Source organism: Chrysemys picta, chromosome 21, assembly GCF_011386835.1.
Source record: "Chrysemys picta bellii isolate R12L10 chromosome 21, ASM1138683v2, whole genome shotgun sequence".
NCBI classification, from domain to species: domain Eukaryota; kingdom Metazoa; phylum Chordata; order Testudines; family Emydidae; genus Chrysemys; species Chrysemys picta.
Genome location: NC_088811.1, coordinates 2,982,416 through 2,997,488, shown reverse-complemented (window position 1 = coordinate 2,997,488; position 15,073 = coordinate 2,982,416). Strand labels below are relative to the sequence as shown.

Below are 15,073 nucleotides of genomic sequence, written 5' to 3'. Positions count from 1 at the left end.
GGTCACATAAGATTCCCTCCTGCAAGGTGATGGGGCTTTAGACTCCTGCCCCAAATGCGTCTTCTTGAGGGGCGCCATTAGGCAACTGGGAAGTTTGCTTGGCTAGCAAAATGTCATTTAGAGTAAAGTCCCCTGACCTGACCCCACTCAAATGTACTGTAAAAAGTGAGGCTAATTGGGATGTCCACATAAAACTGGGACAGGGTCAGATGCCAGCCAACCAGCCCGCCATTATTAGCATTCCTGGTCTTTGCATTCCAGCAGTGCATGGAGTGTGCGAGGCACTGACCACCCCCAGGAAGATTTGGTCTCTGCCCTGGTGAGCTTATACTCTAAGGGCAGGGTTGAGTCTGGGAACGATGCTAGGAGCCTGTGCATGTGGTTCGAGTGCTTATTTTTGCTGTGTTGGGGCTGGTTTTCGCTGCGCTCTTATGTTAATATCTGCTAAACCTCCTTGCCATTTGCAATCCTTCTCCGGGTTGCCTACGTGTTCCTGTGTCCATACTGGCACTGCTTTTTACTGGTTTACTTCTAGCACCAGCGTGCTGGTGGTGCTGGTGACTGGCATGCTGCATACTCGTATTGGGATTTTGGCATTGTTTGGGGCTAGCTAATTGCACTCTGCTACGTATATTTTGGCAATGCAGCAGGGTCAGCTAACGGTATGCTTGTGTGCAGTATGTAGACTAGTAACTATGAGCCTGGAGTTAGCATTTTTGTTTTACTGCCCTGGTGTTCCTAGAAACAGAGCAACAAGGAGATATTAGGCCAGATTCTCAGCTAATGTAGCTCGACATGACTCTGTTGATGTCCATGGAGCGGTGCTGATTTACATGAGCTGAGGACCTGGCCCTATTATTTCAGCTTGGTCGTGTGACAAATGAACAAGGGAAATATGAGGAGTGTAGAATATACCATATTCTTGTAGGCTGTGAACCCAAAGCCAGGGAGAGTTCGGATGGGTCATTGGGAAGATCACAGCAGCTGAAGTGTGGCCACAATCAGATTATGGCTGGACTGGGCTTGGCTGTCAGCATTTAGAGGCTACTAACAAAAGCGCATTGTTCCCATCCTGTTTTCTTCTTGAGAAACAGCCAAACACCGAGTGACTGTGTATGTGTGTTGGTCTGCATATGCCATAAGAATGTACTTCTTAAGAAAGAGATGTTGTCAAGGAAGGCAGACTGCATCTCTCATTCCTTGCAAGGAGAAATTCCAAATCATATAAAAAAGTTAGACAAAGACCGAAATGGAGTCTGACATGCCATTAGAATGACAGCAGGGCTGTTAATATTATTAAGGTGAATCTGTGTTTAAAGTTCTCATTGGAAAACTGAACTCCTGGCTTCTAACCAGCAGAGAGTGGGTGTTACCTACTGAGCTACTGACATGCAGCATATGGGAAATGGCCCTTATGCTGGAATGTAATTACTTTCACATAGCAGGTATGATAAACCGAAGCTTTGAAAATCCAGCAGGGGACCATGCTGCATGTTTGACTCCAGAGAACAAACCCTGGTACAAATCCCATAAAAATGTATGATGAATAAAATAACAGATTTGAACTTTTCTAATAACAAAACAACAACTCTGGCCAGTAGCTCCATTATGTGCCATGAGATATACTCCTATCAGAACGTGAGTTCAGCCATCTCAAAGAGTTTGCAGCTTAGTGCAGAGAACATGAGGAAAGCTGGTGAGTGTGCAGTCATGTCCTGAAATCTCTCAGAGCGTCAGGAATCAGATTACCGTATGGAAAACAAACAGAAAAAACAATAAAACTGAACTGAGTTTTGGGAAAAAGATGCCACCCCTAGAGACCTATAGATCAGGCTTCCCCTCAGCAGCAGGGGCCACGCATAGGTATGAGACAGGAATGCTATCTCCCCTGCCCATTCCGTCCTTGGCTTCTCTCCAGCAAGGGGGCATCTGGTGCCAGTTGTACTGTGGTTTTTAATCTGATTAAGGCACATGTCTACAAGGAGCTGGACAGAGCTGACTAGCTCCTTTGGCATGCTCTGCCAAACCGCCCGCAGATAATAACTGCTTGGATTGCTGCTGGCTAGAGCTGGGCTTACACCAGTGACTCGGCGGGGAAAGGCTGCATCTGCCATTCCGAATCGGCAGAATGGTCCAGCCACCCAGAGGCGGGCTGGTATAATGCAGCAGCCACTGTGAAGACCCCTGGATGGTTTAGCGGCTCCCTTTGGCTTTTCTCCTCTTGCCCTGAGTGATACTTCAGAGTGCTGCTATAACCACACCGCTCCGCCTGCTTTGAATCTCTACTCTGACTTCCCATTCTCCACCGCATCAGAGCCAAGCTTCTTGTCTCTCTTTAAGGCATTTTCATTATTCTGCCCATCCCTGATGGTCAGCTGTTGTAATGCCCTCCCCTCTGCTTTCCCAGTGGTCTTAGAATCATAGAAATGTAAGGCTGAAGGGACTTTGAGACGCTATCTAGTCCCGCCCCCTGCATGGAGGCAGGACCAAGTAAACCTAGACCATCCCTGACAAGTGTTTCTTCAGCCTGTTCTTATAAATCTCCATTGGCCCTCAGGGATTCCACAGCCTCCCTTCCAAGCCTGTTCCAGAGCTTAACTGTCCTTTTAATAGGATGGTGCCAGCTTTGAATGCCCATGGACAGCTCCATGCTTTCTTCCATGCTGCCCTTATGTATGGAATGCCCTCCTTATGCCAATCTGCAAAGCCACTACCCTCTCCTCTTTCACATCTCTCCTCAAGACCCATTTCTACTATGACTCCTACAAGAAATCTACTGGCCAGTGCTTGCCAGGTGGGGAGAGAGGATTTATTTATTTAAAAACAAATCAATATTAAGAGATTTTGGAATGGCTAATGGTAATTACATGATCTCATTTTTGTTACCTATGACAGGTCCCCTCTTTATGTTTGCTACACTCATCGTACCTTATCTTAAATTCAGTTGTAAGATCGCTGGTGTAGGAACAGTGTCTTTCTACATGATAACTGCATTGCCAAGGGACTCTCACATCTTCATACATAGTGGCACGAGTGAGGTTCTTATTGGGTTCTCACAAAAACATTCCCTTTCGTTGGGGTCCTAATGGTTTGGCCCATCAGATGATACTGTGCTGTGTCGGACATTGTTTTGTTTTCTAATTCAAGGGGAGAGTCTCTCTCAATTTTGCAGTTGCCTGAAAGGATGATAGTAAGGCTCCAAAGAAGGAAGTATCTAGCCTCCCTTTTTGGGGACCTAAAAGAGTAGAGGGGGCACGATCAGGTACTCGGAGGTGCAAGTACTCAGATTTGTGCTTCTGTTTCAGTTGTGGGGGAAAAGCATGAGGGCAGAGCAAAATTCATGACAATTTTTAGATGTGATTTTTCAAGGAAAAAAATCTCAAGCCGAACATTTTACAAAACCAAACCCCATTTTCTTTGGCTGAAATAAGGAGAAAATGGAACAAAGATGTGAAAGGAACAAGGCAGCGAAATGAGGGGAAACCAAAAAAACAAAAAAACCCAAAGAGAGTTCATTTGGGGGGCATTCAGTTTTTCTGTTGGATAATTGGAAAGTTTCAAGAAGACAAAAGTTTTGAATGAAAAGTTTTGACCACCTCTGTTTGCAAGTACAATGACTTCTAAGAAAGAAGAGGAGGATGTGATTTGGAAAATATGTCCCTACATAGAGTGGTAGCTTTTTAAAGTGGCGGTGGACTGTGTTTCTGAGTGTCTGGGCCTTATTCTTATCTACCTTAATTTACTCAGGCACCACATGGGTGTAAAAGTATTACCAGAAAAGAATGGTAGGAATTAGTCTCTGCTTTGCACTCGCATGAATGACTGCACAGGATGTCAGGCAGGAAAGGGTTAGTCCATTTATTCATGAAAGGCACCTATTAACTCCCACTGACTGCAGTCCCAGCTTTCCTTGGGTAAATGCAATATAAAGCCAACTAAAGATTTCTGGAGTTTTAATGGTAAGAGTAATTAACCACTGGAAGTGCTTACCGTGTGTGATGCTGGATTTTGCATCACTGGTCATTTTAAAATCAAGATGGGATGTTTCTCTAACAGATCTGCTCTAGGAATTATCCTGGAGAAGTTCTCTTGCCTGTATTCTACAGGAGGTTAGAGTAGAAGATCATAATGGTCTATGGAATCTATGAATCTGTGATTTGGCCCAGTGATTCTTAAGAGAAAAGGATATGGGCGTCTATCTCAGACATTGTGCTGATTATTATTTTAGCAGACTGTACTTCAGATTAGTTAAGTAAAACTTTAGGGGGGCGGGGGAGGTTAAAACTGAAAACGTTGTAGCCTGGAATAAAAGTGGAGGAGAAGCAATGCTTCAATATGAAAGAAAGCCTGAGTATTTTAAATGAGAGCAAAATAAAAAAGTGACTTATAGTGACAATTCAATGGAAGGTACAGCTATTCATTTTATGTGCAAAGACTAATTAAAATTAAAGTGCACCCCACTGCACTTTCTTTATTGCCTGTAACATACCAGACCCCTTAATAAAACCTAGAGCACAGGGTGTGCTGCAGGGATGTAAACTGGTAGTTAATGATGTAATATACAGTGTATTGCATTGCTTAGCCAAGCAGGTCAGCCTGGTAAATGAACTCTGGAGATAGCTGCTCTGTTTGAAGCACCTGATTAATAACAATTGGGATACACATGCAGAGCAAGAGTACAGCCGCTCTTAGCCTGTAGCTGATTAACAAATTTGCATTCCATGCACTTTAAGAAGAATAGAAAACCACTTAAAACAAAACAGGCCAGGGAACTGACAATATTCTAAGTCTGTATACCTCCCTGATCATGCCAGATCTGATCATTCGTTATGTACAGTCAGCAGGCTGTAGTTCATCTATTTTTCTGTCCTGTCTGGTTCTGTTTCATTTCATAAAATGTTTTACAGCCCCGTGGAGGTGCAGTGTAAAAAGGAAACACAGACTCTTATTCCAGGATCACGTCATCACAGAAAGGAGAGAAGTGACCCATTAGGTCAGTTTTCCTAGATGCTGTTGACAACAGAGGTAGAAGGATATAAACAGTGATCCCATAAGGAAACTAAACTCATCATTAATATAATGTTATGTTGTTTTAAAGCTGTGTACTGGAACTGTACTTGTGTAAGTGGCACACTGTAGCTTGGTACTCTTGCTAGACGGTCCGTGGCACAGCTATTGGGATCTGTATTTTGAATGAAGTTAGGTATGTACCCAGATCTAGAATGTTGCCATGCCAATTTCATCATTGCTGACAGCACAGTTCCTGAAGATCAGCAACACTGACGTTCTGCAGAAGAACGAGGTTTCATTTCCTTTGGGCTACTTTCCTTATGGCTTTCGTGGCCTGGATTTGGGATTGGATTTAATTAGTGTGAAATGTCAGGTCTACTTTGGGAGCTTGTGAGAATGCTGCAGGTAGGGAAAATGGATCAGTCAATTTGCCTGCATGCATGTGTGTGTGTGAGAGAGAGAGTATCAGGGGGTAGCCGTGTTAGTCTGTATCTACAAAAACAACAAGGAGTCTGGTGGCACCTTAAAGACTAACAGATTTATTTGGGCATAAGCTTTCGTGAGTAAAAACCTCACTTCTTCGGATGCATCCGAAGACTAAATCTGTTAGTCTTTAAGGTGCCACCAGACTCCTTGTTGTTTTTGAGAGAGAGAGAGAATTTCATCTTACTGGATTCAACCCTGAAGTTTCATTTGTTGTACGTTGATATATTTTCTGTCTCTGAGTTCAGAAAACTCTTGCTGCTGACCTTCTAATTTAATTATCTCATCTCCTTACATCTAATGGGCATGGACTCCAGGCAGATAAATAGGAAGGAGATGTTGGGAAAGGTTTTTTGTTTTAATTAGAAAAAATAATAATTTGATATGGAAAACCTGCCTTTGAGATGCAAACATTAAAATATGTGAATTTATAGATAAACAACATATTTAAAGGCAAGGAAGAGAATGAAAATGACTCCTGTGAAGGCACTGTTATTGAAGGCTTCTGGTGTGAATCTGTACATTGATAATTAATTAATTACACAGAAAGCCGGGGGAGACATCTTACCAGCAAGTGAAATGTTTATTTTTCATAACTACAAAGGCAGCCCCAAATTTGCAATGTGTTTCATGCAAGCAGTGTGTAGTATCCTTGAAGTCAGTGAGGCCCAGCCGTCTGTGCACACCATCGGCTGCAGGATCTGGACCTTAGAGGTAGATTTGGGTTAATGAAGTCAAATCTTTTATGCCAGGATTAGTAACATGAGTCTCCTTCTCAACCTGGCCATGACTGGAAATACCTCTACTCCATTCGAGTTAGATTTAAGTTTGTGAATAAAGAGACTGAATGTTGGGAGCATGAATATCTGTTATATACTGTATCTAGCTAATATACAGTTCAGCTAAGAATGCTGAGTTCAGAAATGCAGACACGAAACATATTGCTAAGGACTTTTCATAGTAGAATCCATTCTTGAGTCATTCAAAGCATGGCAGTGTACGGGTTCTGTTTCATGCCCCTACTTAAAAAATATTTAGGCCAAAATTTCAAAACTGGACATTGATTTTGAATGCCCCAAGTTTTGGGGGTTCAACTTAAGACACCTTGAGGTCACGTCTGAAAATGTTGCCCTTAATATGTAGAAAAGCAGATGGCTTATTCTTTTGAAGCTACAGAAGTCATTTTCATTATATTTCTTCTGGTCTGGTTATCAGATTTTTCTTCTCAACATGGGTAAACCTGGCATGCTACTCTAATAGATACACAAACATTGCATTCTAATCTGTTACATAAATCATTTTCTTTCTCTTTTTCTAATACAGTTCGATGTCTGTCCGCAGGTCAGGTTGCCCGGTAGGAAGCCATGCTTGGATATTAATAGCCATGTTTCAACTAGCCATGGATTTCACCATCTGTGAATCTGTAGCCCAAGGCCAAGGGTTTAGGCTCCTGCAAAGGCCTTCTCACTGGCATAGATTGTCCCATAGTCCTCTGTGGAGTTTTAAAAATGGACAGCAACTGAGGATTCCTGGCCCTTTTTGGAACCATGTTTCTTCTCATCCTGAACGATCTCATGGGCAAATACAAACATATCATTCAAAAAGGCCACACAAAGCCACAGACCAGTTAGCAGGCCTTCTTTATAAAAGCATGCAGTCCAAGCATTCCACTACTGCAAAATCAGCCCCTTCTGTTGTAGATGGGAGCAGCAGGAGTACAGACCAGCAGACTCATTTGAAAAGGGGGAAAAGGCACCTCCGAGGAAGCAATTTTGATCACAGAGACAGCAGGCCCACCACGGTGCCTGAAGTAATTGTATGGGGCCCAACAGGGGAAGAGGACTCCATAGAAACCAGTACGTTCCCTGGGAATTATGGCACCACCACAACTTCTGCTTTACAAACCAGAACGACTACTGTGGCAACCACCACCACCACTACTTCCACCACTGTACAGTCTAAGGGGTTCCCAGCATCACCTGTGCCAGGGCTTAACACACACAAGAACAACCCTGGCAGGATTAGCACAACGGAACCCTACACCAGCCACAAGAGCAATGGAAAAGAAGCCCGTCCACCTAAGATAATGGGAGACACTACAGGTATTTTCTGTCTGTTTACAGGATTTTGTTTTAACTGTTGATCGGGCCGAGTAAGAGCAAAGAACCTATTGCCGAGGGCAGAGGTGTATCCTATATGATGGGCACCAATGAGGAGACTGTAGTGTGGGCCAATGCCACAATATAAACAAGGTGCAGTGTGTGACGAAGGCTTCATATTGTGTTTGCTTTACCAGGCTGCAATCATCATTAAGGAGTAATAAAAGAGAACATTATAGTATAATGTCCAGGTTTCAAAACAGTTAAGCAATTTTCAGTTAGGGAAAGGTGGGTGAACAGCTTTGGATAAAATGAAAATTGATCTGAATTTTTATCTGAAATTCAGATCAAACTTTTTTTGTGATTTGCAAAACATTTTTTTAATCTTTCTATTGTGTTTCAATCTTCCTCTGCCTTCTTGGGTTCCCCAGGAATATAGCAGTATTTTGGGCCTAATCAGCAACAGGAAATCTCACTGGAAAGACTATCCCAACAAGATTTGCAGCCTGGTTTTGCAAACTCAAGAAGCGTCCAGATTTTGGGGTGTTTGTCCAACAAAATATTTTGCTGCTCACATATTTCTTTCTAGTCCCTTTCATACAATATGTCACTAATCATCTACACACTATGGTTGCTAGCTCTGAACTGCAGACAGATTCTATATGCAACATGCAAGTCTTAACAATCCCTGAAAAGTGTAATAATAATCAGTATATTAATGTGGCACTCTGGCACAGTACAATATGCAAACAACATAGATTGTTAGCATTTCAGCTTTGGTGACTGCAGAGAAAACAATGAGTGTGGTTTTCACTATTCTTTCCTTAATTTAGATGCAGTTTTTCATTACACAGAAGCATTCAGCAACGCCTGCTGAAGTCATTCTCATAATTGTTTTCTGCCTTACAATAGTACTTATTTCTCATGCAGACTGGACACAAAGGTTACTTTAGTGCAATTTGAGCTGGGAGAATGCTGCTAAAGAAATCACAAACCTTTGTTTCAATGAGAGCTACCGATTCCTTTCATTTCTATTCAGGACTCTTCTCATTTGTTCTTCACGAACATTTGTTGAGTGAGTTTGTGTTTGCAAGAATGTTCTCAGTTAGGGCTTGTCTATACTTACCGCGCTGGTTCGGCGGCTGGCAATCGAACTTCTGGGTTCGATTTATCGCGTCTAGTCTGGACGCGATAAATCGAACTCAGAAGTGCTCCCCGTCGACTCCGGTAATCCTGCTCGCCGCGAGGAGTACGCGGAGTCGACGGGGGAGCCTGCCTGCCGGGTCTGGACGGCGGTAAGTTCGAACTAAGGTACGTCGACTTCAGCTACGTTATTCACGTAGCTGAAGTTGCGTACCTTAGTTCGATTTGGGGGTTTAGTGTAGACCAAGCCTTAGAGAACGTGCTGTAAGTATCCATGTTGTGATACATACGCATGGGTGTCGATGATAAATGTGTGCAGGCCATCTCAGAAGCTCTTTTTTGGCCTCAGGAATAGAAACAACTTCACTTGACTTAGGTGATCAGACACACCAAGTTCTGAATACGCAAATGAAACAGTCGCATTGAGCAATCCATGTGCTGAAGCGTGTTCACTTACAACATTCCTCAAGTTATTGTGATTAATTAATGTATTGGTAAAAAATCTGCAAAAAAAAAAAAAATCTACAAAAAACTCCATGTTCTTATGTTCTAATTTCTTACTAGAATCAGGGGATAAATCCTTCATTAAACTGTTCACTGTGACTAGTTTGTTCAGAGTAATTCAGTCTCACCATCAGAGTCTCCATCTAGCCTCTGCCAGGGGCTGTGGGCTTGCAACATCTCACTGAACGAGTTGGTTTCTGATCAGACTGCAGTGTAAGTGTTAGCCTGGGATCTCAAATGCTCCCGATACTCTTCAGCATCATGTACAGTGTATGATATTAAAAATAAAAACAACCCATCAGCGCAGCACTTTGGATTACCTAGCGTCCCTGGGGAAGCTAGTAATGGAGTCAGGCTACAGGCATGGAGCATTGATTAGTGCTTAGTTCTGGGACACAGCACCTAGCAGTAGGGGGTCCTGATCCAGGACTCTTGGTGCTACCTCAGTACAAGTAAATCATTTTAATAACAACCACCCTGGGGTTGTGTTAGAGGCAAGGTCTTCTGTCGGGTAAGAATGTTGCAGAAAATGGAGAGGAATTGGGCATTAAAAAATGAACACTAGATAAGCAAATGAGAACTCTGATCCATCATCTTTATGTAAGACATTTGCTAGGAGTGTACAGAGAGTTTGCCTATTGCCTCTATAAATCCACAAGCTTAATCAAATTCAGTGCAGCACTCATTTACTATAGTATTTAGTAATATTTAGGAAAATATACTATTTTCCACCAACACCATTTGCTGTGTGGGTATGGGTGGGAAGGCGGTTTTCATTTATTCCAAATTATATTTATTTATTACTAAAGTTATCCTGTGGGACAATATTATGTAGCTTGGCAAATTAATTCACATTACATTGACGGTGAGTAGTCCAATAAGTCAGATGCTTATCTGAGAAAGAATTATAGGGTTTCATAATGCAATCTCCATCCTGATTAATTTCTCTAATAAACCCTCTTCAGAAAAAATGTCACTCCTAACTTCAAGAAGTTATTCATATCTGTGAAAAGGAGCCCAGCCTACACAGCAGTGGAAATGTCAGCCCCAGCTGGCTCAGTTAGAGACAGAATATCAATCACACTTTCCAGCACAAGAAATCTAATCAGTTCATATTAAGACATTTGATGGAATGTTAAGATTTACTTCCAAACCGCGTGTTGTTTTCAAAGTAGATAGTATCAAGTCCTATTGTTATTAGCAATACTTACATCTGTAGCTAACTACATTTGTACACACGCATCTGAAATCATATTGGTGCCTTCCACACATATTTGCACTGAGCAAATTCCTGTTTATTGCTGTGACTTAATTACAAATGGTATAACACTCTCAAAGTATTACAGGGTATTGTTCAGCTGCTGGGATATCAGAGGAATGAGTCAGAGGAGAGTGTTCCTCACCCTGGACAGATGACAGACTTTTTGTCTAAAATGTGACTCATCATTCATTATCCCTGTAATGTCAAGGTTCATTGACTGTGTTGCCAGTCAGTGGTCCTGTATCTGGGACACCGCTCTATAATCTAGGCACATTACCTAGGTCAGTAGTTTGCGTCTGAGTTGTTGCCTTCTCCTCTGGTCTTTATATCAGGTAGCCAATGTTATGATATTTCGGAATTGCCCAAGGTTTACTGAGTAGTTTGAAGATAATACTGGCAGTTCGGTAAGGGTATCTGATAGCTCAAGTAGAAACACATTGCAGTGTTCCCCTGAATAGTGATATATATCTGTCAAATGACTACTGATAATTGTCAGTGAACAAACTGGCCTTCAGCAGATTTCTCTCCTGCCCACTAGGATGACAGAGAAATGATCTCAATAGATCCAGTAGAATGTAGGATTGGGATATTGAGGTGGTGTTTTTATTTGCTTTTCTCACCATTGTACGTTTGGTTGAGTTGCTCTGTTCAGTACACTGACTTCAGCAGAGTCACTCCACAATGAATTTGCGCTCCTGGTTTGGCTCAGAAGTGCCCACAGTGATTGTAGCAAAGTCTTAAATTTGTACTGGTGATCGACCTCCGCAGGTTCAGTCTGGAAGTGTTGTCCACCATTAGACAGTAGCTGGAGCAGACCTCTAGAAGGATTCCTGAGTTCGGTTCCTGGCTCGGACGCTGACTGGGTCTGTTAAATTGAGGAAATAACATAACCACTCAGTACTGCAGTTTACCCATCCGTAAAGGGTGGTGTTATGGGGTGCTCTACTCACCAATGGAGGGCTTCCTTCTGGCAGTTCTGGGATTAGCTCCACCTAGTTCAGCACCCCCGTTCTCTTCAGGGCCGGCTCTAGATTTTTTGCCACCCCAAGCAAAAAAATTTTTGGCTGCCCCCCACCCCAGCCCTGGGATCCCCCCCCCCACCCACCAATGCCCCCTCCATTCACATCCCCTGCCGCCACAGCACTGGGCTCCCCCTCCCCGTGGATCCGCTACCAGCACACAGCGGCCGAGCCCTGGCCCAGCCGCGACTCCGTCCCCATGCGGGGTGGAGCTGCTGGACGGTGCAGAGTGGAGTATTTCCAGGCTGCGGGGCAGCACGGAGAACACGGCCCCCTCCCGGGGCTTTGCAGCACTGCTGGTGGCTGAGGTGGATCAGTTTGTGCTCACCGCCCTGACCCCTGACATGCTGGCGGCCGAGGACCTGGAGAGCCCCCCAGACCTGCTGCTCTTCAGCCTCACCGCGCCCTGGACCAGCCCCGGCGGGCGGGAAGGCGAGGATCTCCGGCTGCGGGGCTACCTGCTCAGCACCGACAAGCCCAGCCGGCTGCTCACCTCCGGGAGCCCCTCTCGCCGCCGCAGCCCAGGCCCGACTCCAGGAGACCCCGCTTCCCTTCCTCTCCGGCTCCTCACACACTCCGGGAGCCCCTCTCACCGCCGCAACCCAGGCCCTGGATCCGAGCCCGGGCTGCAGCGGTGAGAGGGGCTCCCAGAGGGAGGGAAGCGGGGCCTGGAATGCAGGGAGGGAGGAAGGAGGAGGGGTCCTGCTGCCACTGCCGCTCCGAGTCTCCCCAGGGTGGCGTGGCGTTTCCCCGCCCAAGTGGGCTGTGCAGGCTCGCGCGCTGACAGAGCCAGTGGCTTTTTGCTGCCCCAAGCAAAAAAAAAAAAAACGGGGGGGGAGTGCCACCCCTTAGAAAGGGACGCCCCAAGCACATGCTTGGAGGGTTGGTGCCTAGAGCCGGCCCTGGTTCTCTTCAATCGTTGCCGGTCTCCTCTCGCTCATGGAGACATAGTACAGCCATTTCGTGATTCAGCCCTTCAGCCAGGTCACTCTGGGTTTTTCCCTTCTAGGAGTCTTTCAAAGACCCTCTGCACCAGGGCTCCTACCCCCTTTCTTTCTCCCTTACCTCAGGGAGAGAGACTGCAGGCTTCTTCCCTCCTGCCTCCTACACTATCACCAGCCTCCTGGCTTGATAGGAGCCCTGCCTGTTCCCTCACAGATGAGCTTCCTACTAATTAGTGCCCTCTACACAGCCTAAATCTCCCCCATTTGCAGCTTAATTGGTTGATCGGGCCCACCTGTCCTTATTCAACTCTCTCGGGGCGGGTGTGGGGCGCACACCCCGTCACAGGTGCACACTGAGACTTTCTGACTATCAGACCCCTTTCAGATCTCTCAAGTCGGGCTCCCAAAACTTGAGGCACCTAAAATCAATAGTCACTTCTATAAACATAGGCTAGAATTCTAGCGGCTCTGCAGTTGTGTGTGAGGCACGTTTAACTGCTGTACAGTGAGGCCCTACAATATACAAACACACAAGGAGACAAACGTAGGCATGTTCTAATGAAAGAAAACCCTTTGATCTTCATAGCTATTCAGAGTTCGTTCTCCAGCTCAGATCAATCAAAACTCAAGGATGAGATAGCACGGACCTAGATGGAACAATGCTTTGTAATTTTTATTTTTGTGCTGGAATTCGCTTACTCCTTTTCAAGGATGTTCCTCCAGCTGCTTTGTCCTTGTCAGCATGACGCCTCTAACATCCTTTACCCTGTTGACGTGCTGACAGTCACAAAGTTTTGCTGTGGTCTGACTGATGTGGCTCTTGTTGGGATTTTTACCGTTTGTGGGTGTCTGAACAGCTTCCTAACCTCAGCTCTGCAGTCTTTGTGAGAGCTGGACGCTGTTCTAATGAGAATCACAACTGAAAGGGCAAGAAGGTGCATCTCCTGAACCCTACATTCGGGGTTTAAATCCATGGTTGTTAGTCACCCAGGGCTGAGTCCTGTGCCCCTTGCCAAACTGAGTATCCCTCCTCCAGCTGCTTGAGGCTACAGTCGCCAGGTTGTTCCTGTGGGCTCTGCAGGGGACAGTGATTCACAGAATGCTAGAGGATCTGCACAGATCAACAGGCCTTCATCCTGCCCGGCCTGTGCTGAGAGACTCAAGATCCAAGCCAGCCTCTCCCAATTCTCCCATCCTGTTCCAGTCCCCTGAAGGCTCACGCTCAGCCTGTGCTTCTAAGACATCTGGGAATTGAAACTCGCCAGTTGACTTTTATCTTTTAGCTCTTAACTCTCATTAGGGAGTTTTCAGAATGATTTGAGTTTTCGTTAATTGGCCTCTTTTACTGAATAAGTGAATACAATAAAATACTGTTGCTGGCTAAAGGACTTTTCTGACCTTAGCCCGTCCACCCTAACTTGAATAAAACCTAAACTCTGAATATCCCTTTGTTTTCTTTATCCACATTAAATATGCCGGCTGCCTCAAAGATTTTGGGGTGGGGGTGGGGAGGGAGGACGGAGGAAACTTTTCACTCAGCTCTTTCCCACTTCTTAGGTCAAATCCTAATAAGGACTTGCCGTTTTTTAGGTTTTTTTTTTTAAACCACCACAAAAAAAAAAAAAAAAACCTCCCCCAAGATGGTTCTTGATACATACACTGGGGCACAAAAGGTTAAAATTCTATTGGGGGTGCAGTGGGTGTAGAGAGTAAATGTTTGATGGAAACCAGTACACAGTGAAACTGATGAAATAAATTAGAGGATATAGGTATATACACACAGTCTGGGCCAGATCTTCCTTCAAACTCCAGTGATGGTTAAGGGGTGTGAGCTAGGATGGAGCATCTTCAGAGAAGGAAACCTAGGTAAAATAAATATTGCTCCAACATCTAATATAACCCCCGCCCCTTTTAAAACAAATACCCTATACAGGTACTTACTGATTTCACCTGCTCAGCTTCCCACTGGGACCCCAAATTATGTCCCAGGCCCTGGTGGTTTGCTCCTACAGTGTGTGACAAATACCGAATATTGCTGTGCTGCAGATGTGTTAAGTCAGAAGAAACATTACATTAGCAGTGGGGTCTCCCTGCATCCCCCGTCACTTCTGCATGGAAAGGCAGCAACCAACTATGTCTTTAAGCACTGAGTAAAGTATCCTATCTTTATCATGACATACATATGTAAGGCCATGCATTTTTCAAATTCTGCTGCTCTCTGCTATACGAGGCCGAGGCAATGGAAGTAGTTATACTTTGCCTGGAAGTACCATATGGTTAGAAATTAAGACTATGCGACTCGTCTGTACTTTTTTGTCTAGTTCAGTGAACATTACAAATCATTGTCTGGCAGTCTTGTTACATTAGTGCTACAATAAGCAGAATGGATAAGTAAAGAGACTTTTGCTCTCAAGGCTGGAACACTTCTGTTTTCCATAACAGATCCAGAAAGTAAAGATTTCTATAGTGTTTACTCCCTGAAAGATTCAACTGAAGAGAAATAAAGAGGTAATAGAGGAGGAGGAGGATGTGAAAGGCCGTGGATTGTACCGCAGAGCGGCAAACAAATAATCAAACTCAGCTGGACTACAACAAAACCTCTGTTCCAAT

At 44.5% G+C, this 15,073-nt stretch overlaps 1 protein-coding gene across 1 annotated transcript in view; it reads left to right on the top strand.

The window, feature by feature from the left end:
• The window catches only part of LOC135977006 (adherens junction-associated protein 1-like), a 51,575-nt gene extending 40,865 nt beyond the window's left edge, over positions 1-10,710 (top strand). The window contains exon 2 of the mRNA XM_065575461.1: positions 6,817-10,710. Coding sequence (XP_065431533.1) covers positions 6,817-7,636 — 820 coding nt within the window. The 3' untranslated portion in view covers positions 7,637-10,710. The remainder of the gene's footprint in view (positions 1-6,816) is intronic.
• Positions 10,711-15,073: the final 4,363 nt, after the last annotated feature.